Here is a 14,691-nt window from a genome sequence, read left to right on the forward strand (position 1 = left end):
CCATACTTTTTATTATTTAAATATGGGTGTATTATGTAGTTGATGCAATAGCATATGAATACGGTATGACAGGAAAGGAAATTACACAGCTGGGCAGACAGATGACTTCAACTTTCTCCCCAGAAGACTCTGGGGCAGGAATTCATGGTCTTCAGCTCTCAGATGATCTAGGCGAGATAGTCGAACACTGAGTACTTTAAGTGTGCGAGACAAGTGTAAGAGTTAATTAAGTACACGGACTGGGGCGAGGTCGCCGCGCAAGAGCGCAGGAGCCTGTGCTCGCCTCTCTCTGCTCCCTGGACTTCTCGTTCCAAACGCAACCGCCGGGAGAGATGCTTTTCGACCCCAGACAGCACCTCTAGCGGAGGAGCTGCGCCTTTTAAGCCTGGCGCCTCGTTGCCACGGCAACCCTCCTCCGCAGGCTCCTCCTATTGGCTGAGAGGACGCAGCTTGCGTCTGTCGTAAATGAGCGGCGCCGCCAGATCCGGGGACCCCGCGAAGCCTCATTTTTCTGAGTCCCGACTGCAGGCGGTGTGGTTCACGGCTGCTGGGCGAGGGGGCGCCGGCCATAAGCCCCACCGGGGGTGGCGGCTGGTGTGCGGATCGCGGCGGGAGGGAGGCGCGGTAGGAACGGGAGCCGTGGGCCGCGGGTGCGGGGATCCCTCAGTGCCGCCCGCGCGCTTTCGGCCAAGCAGCTTCTTCCCTGGCTTGTTACTAGGGCCGCTGGACTCCGTTGCTAAGGACCCTGGAGATGCTGTGAGCCAAGAGCGCGCCCTTTATTTTCTAGTGTCGGGCTTTGGCCCACAGTAGCCTTCGTTCGCCTTAATTGAAACTGGCCGTACCTCCCCCACGCCCTCTTTTAAATCTTTTCCTCCACCTTTTCCCCCTGCGTGTCCTCATTTTCCAATTTTGAAAACATCCTGGCCCTGAACTGGTTTTAGGTATTCAGACATGTATAGTATTAGAGGCCTTTCATCAGTAGAAAAGGAAATGTGGAAGAAGGAGCAACTTGGCATATGATCATATTTACTCAATAACAGCCTTGATAGGCTCATTGTATCTCCTTCTTTTAACAGATCAGGAAATCAGAGCTTAGGGAGGTTAAATAATCTGCCTGAATTCATAAACCTCACAATTGGTAGAGCTGAGATGCAGACCCAGATCTGAGCACACAGCCCTTTCTACCTCTCACACCACACTGACCACCCTGTAGGACTGACTGTAGGAAGTGAAGGAAAAGGAAACAACAATGACCTAAGTTTTTCAGCCCAATTGACCAGAAAACCGGTGGCATCTTGGATTAAGGGGTTCATCACCTCAGTGTGATAACCTCCATTTTGGTTATGTTCTGTTCAAGGAGCTTGTGGTAGGTACATTGAGCAGGAGAAGTCATTATGTCACTGGGAAGTAGAACTTGATATGCAGACGCTGACATTTGGAACTTTGGAAATATAGAGGCCAGAGAAGATGGAGATGATAGGGGATGTGCCAGCCACTCCTTTCGGAAAGCTAGTCCATGTTTTCTGAGCATAGCCAGAGGATTGCCATTGAGTGTCTGTCAGTGTATTTTGATAATTTGAACGGGAGGAGGGGAACTTTTGTTTTTATACATCTTATTTCCTTATAGCTGGTTTTCAATTTGCTATCATTGATATTTTGAAATTGATAGAATTTTATATTTTCTCATTAGTCTTTTCAGGTATTTTGCTCCACACCATTCCTTTTTTTGTGTGTCCTTTACTGCCTTTTCTACATTTTTCTGTTTTGGTCTTTATATTGTTAATGAATTTCCCACCCCCCAAATTTTTGAAATCCAGTTTTATTTAACCGTAGGAGTAAAAAGGAGACAATGCAGAAACCAGAGTGCCACGGAGATGCACAGCTGAGAAACAGAGTGACAGGTACAGAATATTTCTTTTTAAATGAAGAGGTGAATTTCATTAATGGCACATTCTGTTATACAGATGAATGCAAGGTGAACTTTATTGTTTTCAAATTTGTTGATTTTCTGTTTTTTTTTCTTTTTTTTTTTTTTTTTACCCCCCAGGTAACTGTGATCAAAGGACATCATCTAGTACACAAATAAAACATGGGACTATGGTTCAGCGAAGTAAATCCTCGTCGTCAACTAGTTCTCCAGAGTCTGCAAGAAAAGTTCATCCTCGACCAAGTGATAAACTTAACCCTAAAACAATTAACCCAGTAGGTACAAAGGAAATTCCTAACTCAGATATTTCAAAGTCATATGCACATAACATACTACTGAATCTCTGAATGCTAGCGTAAGTCTCTTTTGATGGTTAGTTTTGAGGTAGTGATGAAGGAAGAACACATAGTAATGATGAAAAATGGAGATGATGTGGGAGTGAGGAGGTGAGAAGGTGGAAAGTAGACATTAACCAGTTTTGGTATATCCTGTCACGTGAGTGAGTATTGTGAATATAAAATAAATTGCATATCAGCTTTATTTTTTATTTGCTGTGGTGGTTTCACTTCCTGATAGCAGTGAATAAACTTGTATTTAATTGCCATCAGATGAATTATGTGCCTCTATAGTTGCATAAAGGTCTCTAACCATTTTTCTCTGATGTATAAATTAACTCCATCAGAAATCCTAACTATAAAAATAGCAGTCTTTTGCCTTTTCACAGCAATTAAATCAGATTTAGCAAACATGAGATTTATGCACATAAAAGTACATAGTTGTATGTAGATCAGTGAATTATAGAAGAGTGAACACACCTGTGCAACACCAGGTGGCGTCTCTTCCAGCCTCACATAGGTTAGGATGATGGTGGCATCAGTCCTTGCGAAGAATTATGAGAGTGACTGAGACACTGATTTTAATGGCAGATGAGCTATGGCAGATATTTAAGCAAGGATCCAATAAACTGAAGGCAGAAGGAGATTGTCTAACTTAGAAAAGAAAAACGAAAATAAGTTTGAGTATCTATTATCCTTTGCCTCTTTCCGTAATCTACTCTATGTTAAGGAAATTGAAATCCTGAAGAATGCCCTGGCATCTTTCTGCTGTTACTTCCTTTTCCCATATTTAATTGCGGGAGTTTGTAGTCCTGATTTGTCTTCATTTTTTCTTCAATATAAACAACACATTTTAAATTTATTTCCTTGTTTGATATGACTTTTACTTGAAAACAATTTTTAAAACATGTCTCTCTTAGCAGGAATTATAACTAGATAAGTGAAATATTACTGTGCTGTGAATTACTATGCAGAACACGGATTGATCTTCTCAAATGAATCTAATAGTATTTTAATGAAATTTCATGTATGTATTTTTACTCAAAACATGTTTTTCCAGAGGAAAAGGGCTAATTCTAAACTTATATTCTTAAGTATATTTTCAAATTACTGCATGCGATTAAAAAATTTATCATTATATATAGTAACGATTTATATTGTAATTTAGACAACTATGTTTCATTTGATTATATTCAAAGTACCATATGGTAAAACATTTACTTTTTGTGCCATATGGTAAAACATTTACTTTTAAGTCTCTGATCAATTATATTGAAATTATGCTGATCGTTTAACTGTTATGTGTTATGATTGATCCTCTCTTAAATCGTCTTTGAGAGTACATCCACAATTAATTTATTCTTAAGATAATGATATATAGCAAAACTGAAAGCTTTGGAGTTTTATATCTAAGCAGACACATCTGGGCATCTGTTTGTGAGAGTCTTGCTCAGTGTCCAGCTCTGTTATTCCTGCCCAACCAGAGTCTGATTTTACAGAAGCATAAAGTCAGTTTGGAGAAATCACAGGTTCTTTGACTATCTAGACCATCCATATTTGGCTGGAGGACAAATAGAAAATGTGCCGAAGGCTGAAAACAAATATACCCTCCTCTACACCTCTCTGCAGCTCTCACTTTGGGAGGGGATAGAAAGATGGATTATCTTTATAATATTTATATTTATTATATTCCTGATTTCAGCTACCTTCAAACATTTGAAACAAATTAGGAGTGAAAGGAAATATACAAAGTGTGGTTGTGGTTGTGGTTTCAGTCCTGAGAGGCCTGATGATTTTTCTCAGTTGTGTTTCTCAGTATAACGATGACACACTGGACACCCTCACGGTGGATTGAAAGTCACTGTTTGCCTCTGACCTGAGATGGATTAAAACTGATGAGATCTCACGAAGTGTAGGCGATAGTCATGTTTATTGTATCCTTGTCATTTTTATTTCAGTTTGGTGAGCAGTCCCGGGCCCCTTCAGCATTCGCAGCTATTTACTCTAAGGGAGGGATTCCTTGCAGGTAAAGTCAATGCAAGTTTTAACTGAGCATGTCATTCAGAATAGTTGAGTAAAATCAATACAATATTTGGTTTAAATGTACGGAAAGTTTTATTTATGAGGGAGGTTGAAATAATGGTGACTTAGAGTTTGGCTGTTGGATTGGTATAGATCCTGGGACATTGTTGAAGAAAATAATTTTAAATCCAAAATAGAATTACCAGTAGATCTGAAGTAAACCACCAAGTAATTTAAGAAATGGATTGAAATAGTTTCTAAACCAATTTCAGCATTCACTGGCTTGGACAAGTTGCAAATGATTCTATTTTGTTTGTAAACAGAAAGTTGACAATTTTTTGAAATTGTTCATTATTTTTAAAAATATATTTCAAAACTTAAATTTTAAAAATTTCAGTTATATTTATTGAAATTATATTTCTTAATGAGTACATATGTCTGCTCTTGCTTTTGATGTAGTTCTTGCTACCTTTCTGGACAGACATCACAACTATTTAAAGAAAAGAACATAGGCTAATAATAGAGTAATATCATTTTAATATTTCACTGTTGGGAATCATTTATTTCTTCTAAGTACATCCAGTTTTAGCCTATTCTAGATGCTAGAAAATTTCATTATCATTGTGGAAAGAATAGTCACAGCATCCTTTTTGTTATTTTTTTAAAATTTACTAAATATAGTTTTTTTGTGATATTTTCAGATTTGGAGGGCCGCAAGTGAAAAATAAATACAAGAAGCACTCTTCAATTTATTGTTATTATTTCCTATTTATGTTCTGAATTGAAACCCTATTTTAAGGTTCTTATACCCCTTCCCCACTCAGAGCAGTTTATTGTTGCTAAAAATGTAAAAAAAAAAAAAAAGTTACTGAAGTCTCTAGCAATTATGAAAATAACACTAATGACACAGTCAAGAAGTCGAGAACATTACAAAAGGGGAAGAAACATGTGGGGATGATAACGAAGTTCATTGTCATGATTGCCGTGATGATGCAGTGGATGTGCTCATACACTAGAACTTACCAAATGATATACTTATATATGCGCAGTTTATTGAATGTCAGTTAATACCCCAGTAAAGGCTGTTTAAAAAAAAAACAAAAAACAGCAGCAGTTGCTTTAATTCACGGGGCTACCACTTTGTTACCTTACAGGTGCCAGCCATGTCACATTTCTGGCCTCAATTTTCTTCTCTTTAACAGGGATAAAACCTGGCTTGACATCACATCATTTGTGTTAGGGTTTGATGATCTATCCAAGAAACATTGTTTCTTATAAAACAAATTGTTATAATTATGATTTAAACATATTAACTGTAACATTTGCATTAAGACTCACAGATGGCAACATCCTTAAACTCCAAAACTTGTAGGCTTAGCAAGAGCAGGGTGGTTTAGTTTTGCCACCAGAACAGTTTTGCAGAAAGAGTAGGAATTTGTAGGATTATAGACACTGTTGTATAAGATGTTTTTGTAATATATTTTGAAGTCATGGTTTTCCTACATGTTACAAAGTCTAACATGGTTATGGTCTAGAAAAAGTATGTATATATTAGATAATCAGTGCTTACTGTATACTTATGTTATCCTTGTTACATTCACTGATTTTTATATTTTAGATTGGTCCATGGTTCAGTGAAACACAGATTACAGTGGGACTGTCCTCCTGAAAATCTTCCATTCGATCCTCTTCTTATTACTTTAGCTGAGGTAAATAAACACTCCATCTCTCCTGAATGTTTATGGAAAAAAAATTAAAATTTCATTAAATGTTATTTTGTAATTCATCAGTAAATCTCATCCTTTACCCACAATTTATTGGTTTAATTGAAATTGTAATTACTGAAATTGTATATCATGATTAGGAAAACCATAATAAAACTTAATTTGCAGTTGGACTAATAAGGATTCAATTTTTTTTCATTAGCACAATAAGTGGGTAGTACATCATGTGCGATTTTTGTTTTGTTCTGTTCTGATTTTTGGTCTTTGGCAGGGTCTGAGAGAGACTAAGCATCCATACACCTTCGTGTCAAAGGAGGGTTTTAGAGAATTGCTTTTGGTCCATGGCGCGCCTGAAAAAGCTGTGCCTTTGCTTCCTAGACTGGTTCCTGTGTTAAAGGCAGCTCTGGTATGTCCTTTATTCCTTTGGACTTACTGTAGTACATTTAGGATATTTTACGTCTTTCTTTCTTTCTAAATTATATGCAGATTAGTCCTTTACTTTTGATTTTGATGTGTCTGTAGAGTTGGGCCACTGTTAGTCAGGGCCAGATGATTACTTACTCGAAGGCACCTTTACTAAAGGTAAAATGGAACATTTTGAGTGATTAGAGAAAGGAATGAATCCCAAGCAGTATTTCTGCATGTTGCGCTACATTGTAATCAATGTCTAGGTCAGGCTGACCATTGGTTTTTCGCTTCTGCATGTCCTGCATTAAAGGCTCTTTTTTCAGTTCTAGATTTGGTTGATCATCCTCTTATTTTGAATGTTAAGTCTTACTTTTTTTCTCCACTGGCTTGCCCTTTCTCCTAACCCATCCTTCCTTTCCTTTCCCCCTCTTTCCCTTCCTATCCCTACTCCCCTGATTCACCAATGCTCCACAGGTCCATTCGGATGATGAGGTGTTTGAAAGAGGATTGAATGCGCTGGTACAGTTAAGTGTTGTTGTCGGTCCGTCTCTAAACGACCATCTGAAACATCTGCTTACAAGTGTGAGTACTGAAAAGATTAGAGAGTGGTCATAAATATGTATCATGCATTATCCATATCTATTTATGGTTTAATAACTTCATATTAATCATTAAGATGATTCAAAACCTCAACGTGAAACTCATCATCCTAACCAAAATGTAGAGATCAGACAGTAGTTCATAAAATATTTTATTAATGGACAGTATGCTCTGTAGATTTTTTTAATGGAAAGCACTCACACGAGCAGAATTTAGGGTCGTCATAAAAAGTAAGCAGAGTTGAATGGGCAGAAATTAATAAACAATGTAACGGTATCAAGCCCATGTGGATTAGCCATGAATATAAGCAGAGTTTATATACCCTCTTGTGTAGTCATGTCTTTCATCTTTTTCTTTGTTTTTCATTGTAAGTTTTTTAGTGAGTCTGTAAATAGCATTCAGGATAGGAGTTGTTTTTCCTGTTACTTGTAGTTTAATTTTTATCACAAATGTATACTGGGACACTGTTTAGTTAGGAAGTCCCTGATACAGCCTTTAGTTTGAGCAATTTGCTACAAGGACTTAGGGAACTCAGAAAAGCTGTTATCTACTGTTAGGGTTACTACCGGCAGTGAAGCGACATAGGTTAAACTCAGCAAGGGGAAGAGGTCCACAGAGCAGGGTCCAGCAGAAACCAGGTGAGTACTGCAGATGTCTGGTGCGGGGACAAAGTTGCAGGTTGTGCTTGATGACCTGAATTGCGTTATATCCATCTTCGCCCCTGTGATTCTGTCCTCATGCACCTTGTACTCTCCCCCTTTGCGGTCAGAGTTCAGCGTCTTCAGGACATAGCGTGGGGCTCGGGGTCTGGGGGTTTATAGTCTGATTCTTCTGTGAGTTACTGAATTATTCATGTAAACGCACTCTCCTCTGGTGTCTCTTCCCATTGTTACTGTGGGAAACGCATGTGTTTTAGAGGCTTAGCTTTCTATCATAAGTCCCCCAAATGCTCTTGCAAATCACAGAATGGAAAAGTATGCAATTTCATAGAAAAATTACTCTGGGTACCACCCTGTAGCAGATTTTGTAGGATTGATATAATTTAAAATAACATAAATTCATTGATCTTTTTAAAAGAGAGTGGTGTCTATTATATGTACATTTCTATGAGATATTTCCTAAGAGAAACCTTGAAATCCAAAACAAGTTTAGTGGTGTTCATGTACCTGCTATAAGAAAAGAGCCAAATACATTATTTCTGGATAGCCAGTTTTTAGGGAAGTTTTACCTATGCTTATGGTGAATATTCAGCTTACGGTGAATATTCAAATCTTTTCACTCCCCCAATTTTATTTTGAAAGCTCTCCAAGAGACTGAGGGACAGGAGATTCAAAGAGCCCGTCACCAATGCCTTGCAGAAGCTGGAGCTGCACGGTGGGAGCGTAAGTATGGCCTGTTCCTTAAGTCGTTTTTTACTTTTAGTCATATTACAGAATTGGCTGTATAACATATATTATCTAATTTCAGCCACAAGTAACCACGTGGAATTGATATTATTATTTTCGTTTAAGAGCTCAGAGTCTCTGTCTTGCCCAGGTCATGCCGTTTTTAAGCACTGGGATTCAGACCCAGGTCGTATAAATACAGAGCCTGTCACTTCTGTGCGAAATAACTACATGGCACTCCGTGTGGTGCAGCTTTCTGCTGTTTTTTCTTCTTTATTTTGGATGTTTTTGCTTTGAACATTCAGAAAACAAAAGGACTAATGTAGAGGGCTCATGAAGACAGAGTACCTTTTTCTCCCTTCCATTTGCCATCTTTTCTATCTAAAAAAAAAAATACCATTTGCCCGTAAATCAGTGATCGAAATGAGATTTCCAGATATCAGCAATATTATGTCTGGAAGAACGCGCGTGCTCGAGTATGAGCATGCACACACAGGAACGAGTCAGCCGATGATTTAAACTTGCAATAATTAATGTTCAAGAACAATGAGCACGAAGATGCAAGAATGTAGGGGTTATCATCATCATTGTGTGGTGTCAAACCACCAGGTCAAGTTTGCATCTGAAAGAAGTGTTCAGATAATCTAATCTAGGAAATATCTTCATGAAGCATTACACCTTTCTCATTTTGGTGATTATGTTTAATCAGATCTGAATGATGGAGTTGCATGTGATTCTTTTAACACTGCAGAACTTAGTTTGATTCTGGGTACTTGCTAAAGGACTTAAATCATAAAGAAAATTTGTATGATTGTATACAGTTTTAAAATGGCAGATGTTTTAGTTTAAACTTTGCCTAAGTTACCTAATTTGACCAATTTCAGTGACTTTTTAAATTGATGATATTCTTTCCAATTGATGAATGCCTAGAATAAAGTTTCTGAGGAGGAAGTAAGTCCCAAGGCTGCTAGATAATGAATTTCTTTGTTGCATGTGGGTCCTGGGAAGAGGATTAGCATTCAGACACTTTGTGGTGATGCACAAAACCATTCCCTAGCCAAGCCAGTCCCTCCTCAGCAAAAGGGAAATTCTTGCTTTCAGATATGCTTGCTGTTCTGAGAATTGGAGTGCAAAATGAATTCGTGTCCCCTTCCCCCTTCCCCAGTGAAATGCAAGTAAACAGGTGCTAAATGATGATGGCACAGCTTTTCTACCTGAAACCCTTCTCAGGTGGTTTCCACGCGTCCTGTGGACTGATGTAGGGAATGGGGAAAGTCGAAAGAGGCGGGCCCCGCGTGTTAGATTTCACGGGTACGTGTGTGCAGAGTTGGGGACAGCGTGTACGAAAAGTTAAGAAATAGCACACTAAGACTTGTAGGGGGAATACTGAGGTGTAGTTGACCAATCCAAGGTCCCAGAGATAAGGGAGTTCCTCTTTTGCTACTCAATCTCATTAGTTTTGAACCATGCTAATACAGAATTTTAAAAAAAGATTTTTAAGTTATAAGGGCTAATAAGTATTATTTATTCCTTCAGGTCTTTTTCTCTCCTTCTCACTATTTCAGTTCCTCATTTCTTAGGGCTTGTGTGTATCACACTGATACACACAACTTCCTGGAAAACAAAAATATCAGTTACAGATGGTCACAGTGTCGTTTTCTTCATAACTAATCAGTTTACAACCTGCCTTAAATTGAAATTGGTTCATTCTGAGTTTGATTTAATGTTTTTTTCTAAGCAATGTGTACATTTGCCTTGGGAAATGTACATACTTACACCTGATCTTCATAGAGCATGTGGGAACTTACTACTTGCCAAGTGTTCTTTTGAGTACTTTTTAGACATTAAACTCTTAATTTTTACTGCAACCCTCCCTTTAAAGATTTAGAAACCAAGGTGCAGAGAGGTAATTACCCCCACGTTTGACAGAGAAGTGACTGGCAGAAGTCGGATCCAGATACTGGTTGTCCAGTCCCTAACTACTTCTGTAGTTAAATGTTTTCGCAAAACAGTAAGACACAACCTCTGTTTTATTTAACTCATAAAAAAATTTCACTTTCTATTTTATCATTCCCTTATCCCTTTTTGTTCGTTTTGAGTTTGGATACTGTTTTAGATAAGCTCCCGCAAGTGTAACACCTGTTAGGGGCACCCTGCAAGATACTAATGAGGCTGCGTTTTTTTTTTCTGTTGACAGGGAAGCCTTCTCATCATCAAATCTAAAATTCCAACATATTGCTCCATATGTTGTTGAAGAGGGGAGCCAACAGAAATCTCACTAGCTGGTGACAGCTGTTAAGTGCTGACCATAGTACCCAATGGAGCCTTTTCAGATTCACTTTAGTTTATTATTTTATAAATCACAGCCACCATTCATTACTTACCAGTTTAAGATGAATATATACAATTCTACTGAATCATAGTAAAAGTTATTCAGCAACAGAAAAGAATGGTTAATGATGGAAAGCTATTAAAAAGTTCTGTAATAGTACAATTTTGTGGGTTTTATTTTTTATATCTCTGTGGTTTGTGTGAACAACCATACTAGGTTTACAGTGGATGTGTTTGTATTTATGTTTTCTAGTGGCTTTTATTTATAACATTCGTTTTTCAGTTAGTAGCTGTACGCTTATTTCTAGACATTTTGCTATTTCTGGATTTTATATTTATCGAGGCTCTGAAAATTTAAATACTGTACAAACACTTGTGAATTTACTGTTAATTATTGTTTGTAAATATGTATTTTATAATATAGAATGCTTGGAAAATTTCTTTCCAGAGTATTCTAGTTTAAGATTTTTTTTTAAATATGTGAATTTTCTTTTAAGTATGTTGTTTATTACAACTCGTTAAAACTACCTAAACTTTAGGTGTTAATTGTATTTAAGTAAATGTTATTTTTGTACTTCACTGAGGATGTTCAGTACACGAAGATATTCCGAAATTAAAATCTTAAAACTCTTAAGTGTATTCAGTGGTTTTGTTGTGCTTATGTTGAACAATTAATTCAATTAAAAAAGCTTTTGAAGAAAAATAGGAAACAGGAGTAAGACCGTAAGTAAGGTCAAGAAAAGAGCCTGTAGAAACTCGATAGTCACGCCAAAGCCGCAGCAAACTGCTGCTTTTGACGTGATGGACATTAGGGGTCACTCTTACATAGGCGCAACAGTATCACATTCCAGAAGCATCAGAGAACGCTCTGTCTTTGCTCCAATACCTGGCGGGAGCTCTTTGCAATTTTCACTTCAGATATAGCCTTACAGCTGTAATTTACGAGAATATGGGTCGTTTCTGAGGAGTCGTATGGTGGAAATGCTTGTCCTCCCTAAGATCTTTTGCGCTTCCTGGTCCCCGTCCGGTGCACTGTCTGCTCAGGTCTCTACCACTCATCACATCCTCAGATCCTATTAGCTATGACAGCCACCTGCCCACCGGCCTTGCTTTTACTCTTCATTGCGCTTAGCAACCCCCAAGGCCGAGATATCTGTCATCTAGAAAATGCCATGAGAGAAATGTAATACTTTTTATCTAGTAATTATAAAATCTGTTAGAATAAAGACTTATAAGATACAGTAGAGTTATAAACATTTTATTTGCTTTTATTTTTTATTTTTTTTTGAAATACAAAATGTGCACATTGAGTTTCCACAAACACGTGATGGCAAGTTTCAGTGTACATGTATTGTACTACTTTTTCTACACTGGTGATAGCAGGGCAGCTTTCAACATCCTATCTCTACACCAGAATAGATACCTGATTTATTGTTGCAAAGACAGTTTCAAGTTTCCCCCTACTGTAGCCTCTTAATCTGTGACATTTCTGCAAAATAGGGAAGGTGTGTGGATCTCTAGTAATGTTGTAGCAACTTTACAATTTTGGTTTAAGAGCATTAAAAAGAATCTGACTTACTGGAGTTTTATGGTAAGCTAAATCATAATGCAGTCAGACGAGTTGCATACTTTTTATTCGTTTTCCACTAGATTTGGGGATTAGGGTTCTCGATAGAATGGAATCAGTGGTGCTTTCAGAGTGACTTGTTTGCTGTTTGTTCCTAGCAGGCATTGGGGTCATCAAGGTTTCTTTGTCCCTGCGAGGCAAAGATGCTGCGAGGGGTCCAGGGGGAAGGGGCTGGAACAGGCCTTCAGAGATTTTAAACTTACTTTTTTTTAAAGCATTACTAAGTACTGGAGGACAGAACCTGACCTTTCGCATATGCCTGTAAACAGGCTCACTCTATTTCACACCTTCTTGGAGTTCTGCTTGAAGACACATTAGAAAATAGTCAACCTGCAGGATTGAACAAATCCAAAATTATAAACATCATGTAGGCCTTGGCTGTAATGTGTGTGTGTGTACATATATGAAAATTAAGAAATGCTTATTAAATAAGCTTTATTAGGCATATGCTGACATCTGGTGATAAACTAATTTGTTTCATATTATTAAAAAAGCCAAATAAATGAATGTCTTTAACAGACGGCAGCAGATCCATAGAAATTGACCGGGACTGTGTGTGTATGTTTAAATTGTGGTAATCTTGTTAACTTAAAGTATATAAATGGAATCATAGCATATAAACACGAAAATTAATTTCTGGAAATTAAACGCGAATGCCAATGTTTTAGAAAACCATTTAAAATCCTTGGGCTGAATACATACAAATGAGTAGCAAAAAACATATTTTAAAATCACTGATAATGTGAAAGCCTCAATAATCCCATGGCTAAAGAATCAATAAAACTATATGTCAGATTCTGTTAATTTTGAATATTCACAGGGTGTGAGATGACTTAGACCATCGGTGGCTTTATGAAAAGGATGCAGATTTATAACTGGAATAACTCGAAATCTGGGGGGGATTGCTTCTCGTTAAAACAAAGCTTGTTTGCATAACGTGCCTCAGTGTAAAGCTGAGCGATCTATGCTAAAAGTGGTAGCTCCACCTGTAAGGGTGGCAGAATAGTTCATATTTGTCTGATCGAGGACGTATTCACAAGTTAAATCACATTTTCAAAGAGCTGCATGGATCGCATTATGTTTTCATCCTGTAGGGGAGAAACGGGGATTAAATTCAGAGTATCGGCAGAGGAAAGCAAAGTAAACCCTCACTTCACGTTGTCAGGAAGTTCTGTGGCTTTAAATGAAATGACATGTAATGAAACCAGTTTCACCATAAATTGATTGATGTAAATGAGCTAAATTCCCACGACACCTCATCAGTTATAATTTAGTGATGCTGAGTGGACAGCAATGAATGGAACGACGTCATTCAAGGACCTGCTGCACACTTTTCCCTCTAAGTTCTGCCTCCCCACCAACCACTGATGCCAAAGGCTCAGGTGCTGTTGCAACTGTAAACAGCATTCTTTCCATGTTCCACACAGACAGCTGTGGAGAGCCCATTTAATGTTGAGTCTACCAGGCTTTAAACACCTCCACTGAATCTTGGTGTTAACAGGATATTTCTCAAATCAGAATGCCAGAATGGAAACTCGAGAACTGAAGGGGGGAAGACAAAATGAGCAAACGCAAATGTTGGCGCACTAGGTGGATCTTGGGCCAAATCACAGAGATTTATACAGGTAGAAGGAAACAGTTTGTGTGTGAGCTAAGGGCCAACTTCGTGAGGATTGGAGGTTGGGGCTTTGGTACACGTGTGGGATAATTACACCTCTTTCTGGATATGTTATGACTAAATCTCTGTGGCCTTCAGGAACCTTTAAAAATGAATGGTATCCCGGCTCAATAGAAAGAATTGTTTGGGAAATGCCATTGCCTTGTGGCTGCGTTCAGTTTAGCACATTCCTTAAAATCCTAAAGGGACAGACTTTGGGCATTGATGGGGGCACCTGGAGATTGTATATGGATGGCGCTCCCTGAGCTTTCTCTGGTAATGCTAAACGGCAGCTGAACTAGTGATGACTTCAACTCCTCGAAGCCAGGTAGTCACATCACCCTTAAACAGGTTGATGTCGTCAAATTAATTCTCTCAAAGACCACCAGGTCCAAGTATGAGTTTAGAAACAAGCAGACATTAGGAAAGGCCCAGTAAACCAATTTGAAAATAAAGAGAAAAGATAAAACTCCAACAAACTCCTTAATTGTGGTTCTGCCCACATCAAGTCAAATAATTCTAGCTAAGCTAGAACTGGTCTTCCACCAGATGACAGGGAACCACTGGATTTCTCCTCTGAGAAATTTCCGAAGAGTCACAATGGTGTAATTACTCAGTCGTTGCGACTGAAGGCCATTACTGCTTCAGCCTAAAAGCCATTTCTTGTCCACATAC

At 38.2% G+C, this 14,691-nt stretch overlaps 2 protein-coding genes across 5 annotated transcripts in view; one reads left to right on the forward strand and one right to left on the reverse strand.

Moving 5' to 3' along the window:
* Nucleotides 1-481: 481 nt before the first annotated feature.
* Nucleotides 482-11,371, forward strand: PACRGL (parkin coregulated like). Of its 3 annotated transcripts, none has more exons than XM_016121274.2 (9): nucleotides 482-624; nucleotides 1,834-1,901; nucleotides 2,048-2,202; nucleotides 4,221-4,288; nucleotides 5,903-5,993; nucleotides 6,280-6,414; nucleotides 6,891-6,998; nucleotides 8,318-8,398; nucleotides 10,599-11,371. In XM_016121274.2, exons 2-9 carry the CDS (start codon nucleotides 1,850-1,852, stop codon nucleotides 10,653-10,655), a joined length of 747 nt encoding a protein of 248 aa, XP_015976760.2. In that variant the 5' UTR covers nucleotides 482-624; nucleotides 1,834-1,849; the 3' UTR covers nucleotides 10,656-11,371. The 3 variants fall into 3 exon arrangements, with proteins under 3 accessions (XP_015976760.2, XP_015976759.2, XP_036082604.1); XM_016121273.2 differs by lacking the exon at nucleotides 482-624 and adding an exon at nucleotides 639-1,366; XM_036226711.1 differs by lacking the exon at nucleotides 482-624 and adding an exon at nucleotides 652-756.
* A 529-nt stretch (nucleotides 11,372-11,900) lies between these two features.
* KCNIP4 (potassium voltage-gated channel interacting protein 4) overlaps nucleotides 11,901-14,691 on the reverse strand; it is a 904,027-nt gene continuing 901,236 nt past the window's right edge. The window contains exon 8 of one of the 2 annotated variants that reach the window (XM_016121276.2): nucleotides 11,901-13,447. In XM_016121276.2, the coding sequence (XP_015976762.1) occupies nucleotides 13,400-13,447 (48 nt within the window). In that variant the 3' untranslated portion in view covers nucleotides 11,901-13,399. The remainder of the gene's footprint in view (nucleotides 13,448-14,691) is intronic. The other variant, XM_016121275.2, reaches the window with a different exon arrangement.

Source organism: Rousettus aegyptiacus, unplaced genomic scaffold (genome assembly GCF_014176215.1).
Source record: "Rousettus aegyptiacus isolate mRouAeg1 unplaced genomic scaffold, mRouAeg1.p scaffold_m13_p_10, whole genome shotgun sequence".
NCBI classification, from domain to species: domain Eukaryota; kingdom Metazoa; phylum Chordata; class Mammalia; order Chiroptera; family Pteropodidae; genus Rousettus; species Rousettus aegyptiacus.

Excerpts from the sequence above, each read along its gene's own strand:
- PACRGL (XM_016121273.2), top strand. The coding sequence starts at position 1,344 with ATGTTCTGTTCAAGGAGCTTGTG. Across the intron at positions 1,902-2,047 it reads GCTGAGAAACAGAGTGACAG|GTAACTGTGATCAAAGGACA; the intron begins GTACAGAATATT and ends TTTACCCCCCAG. Across the intron at positions 8,399-10,598 it reads TGGAGCTGCACGGTGGGAGC|GGAAGCCTTCTCATCATCAA; the intron begins GTAAGTATGGCC and ends TTCTGTTGACAG.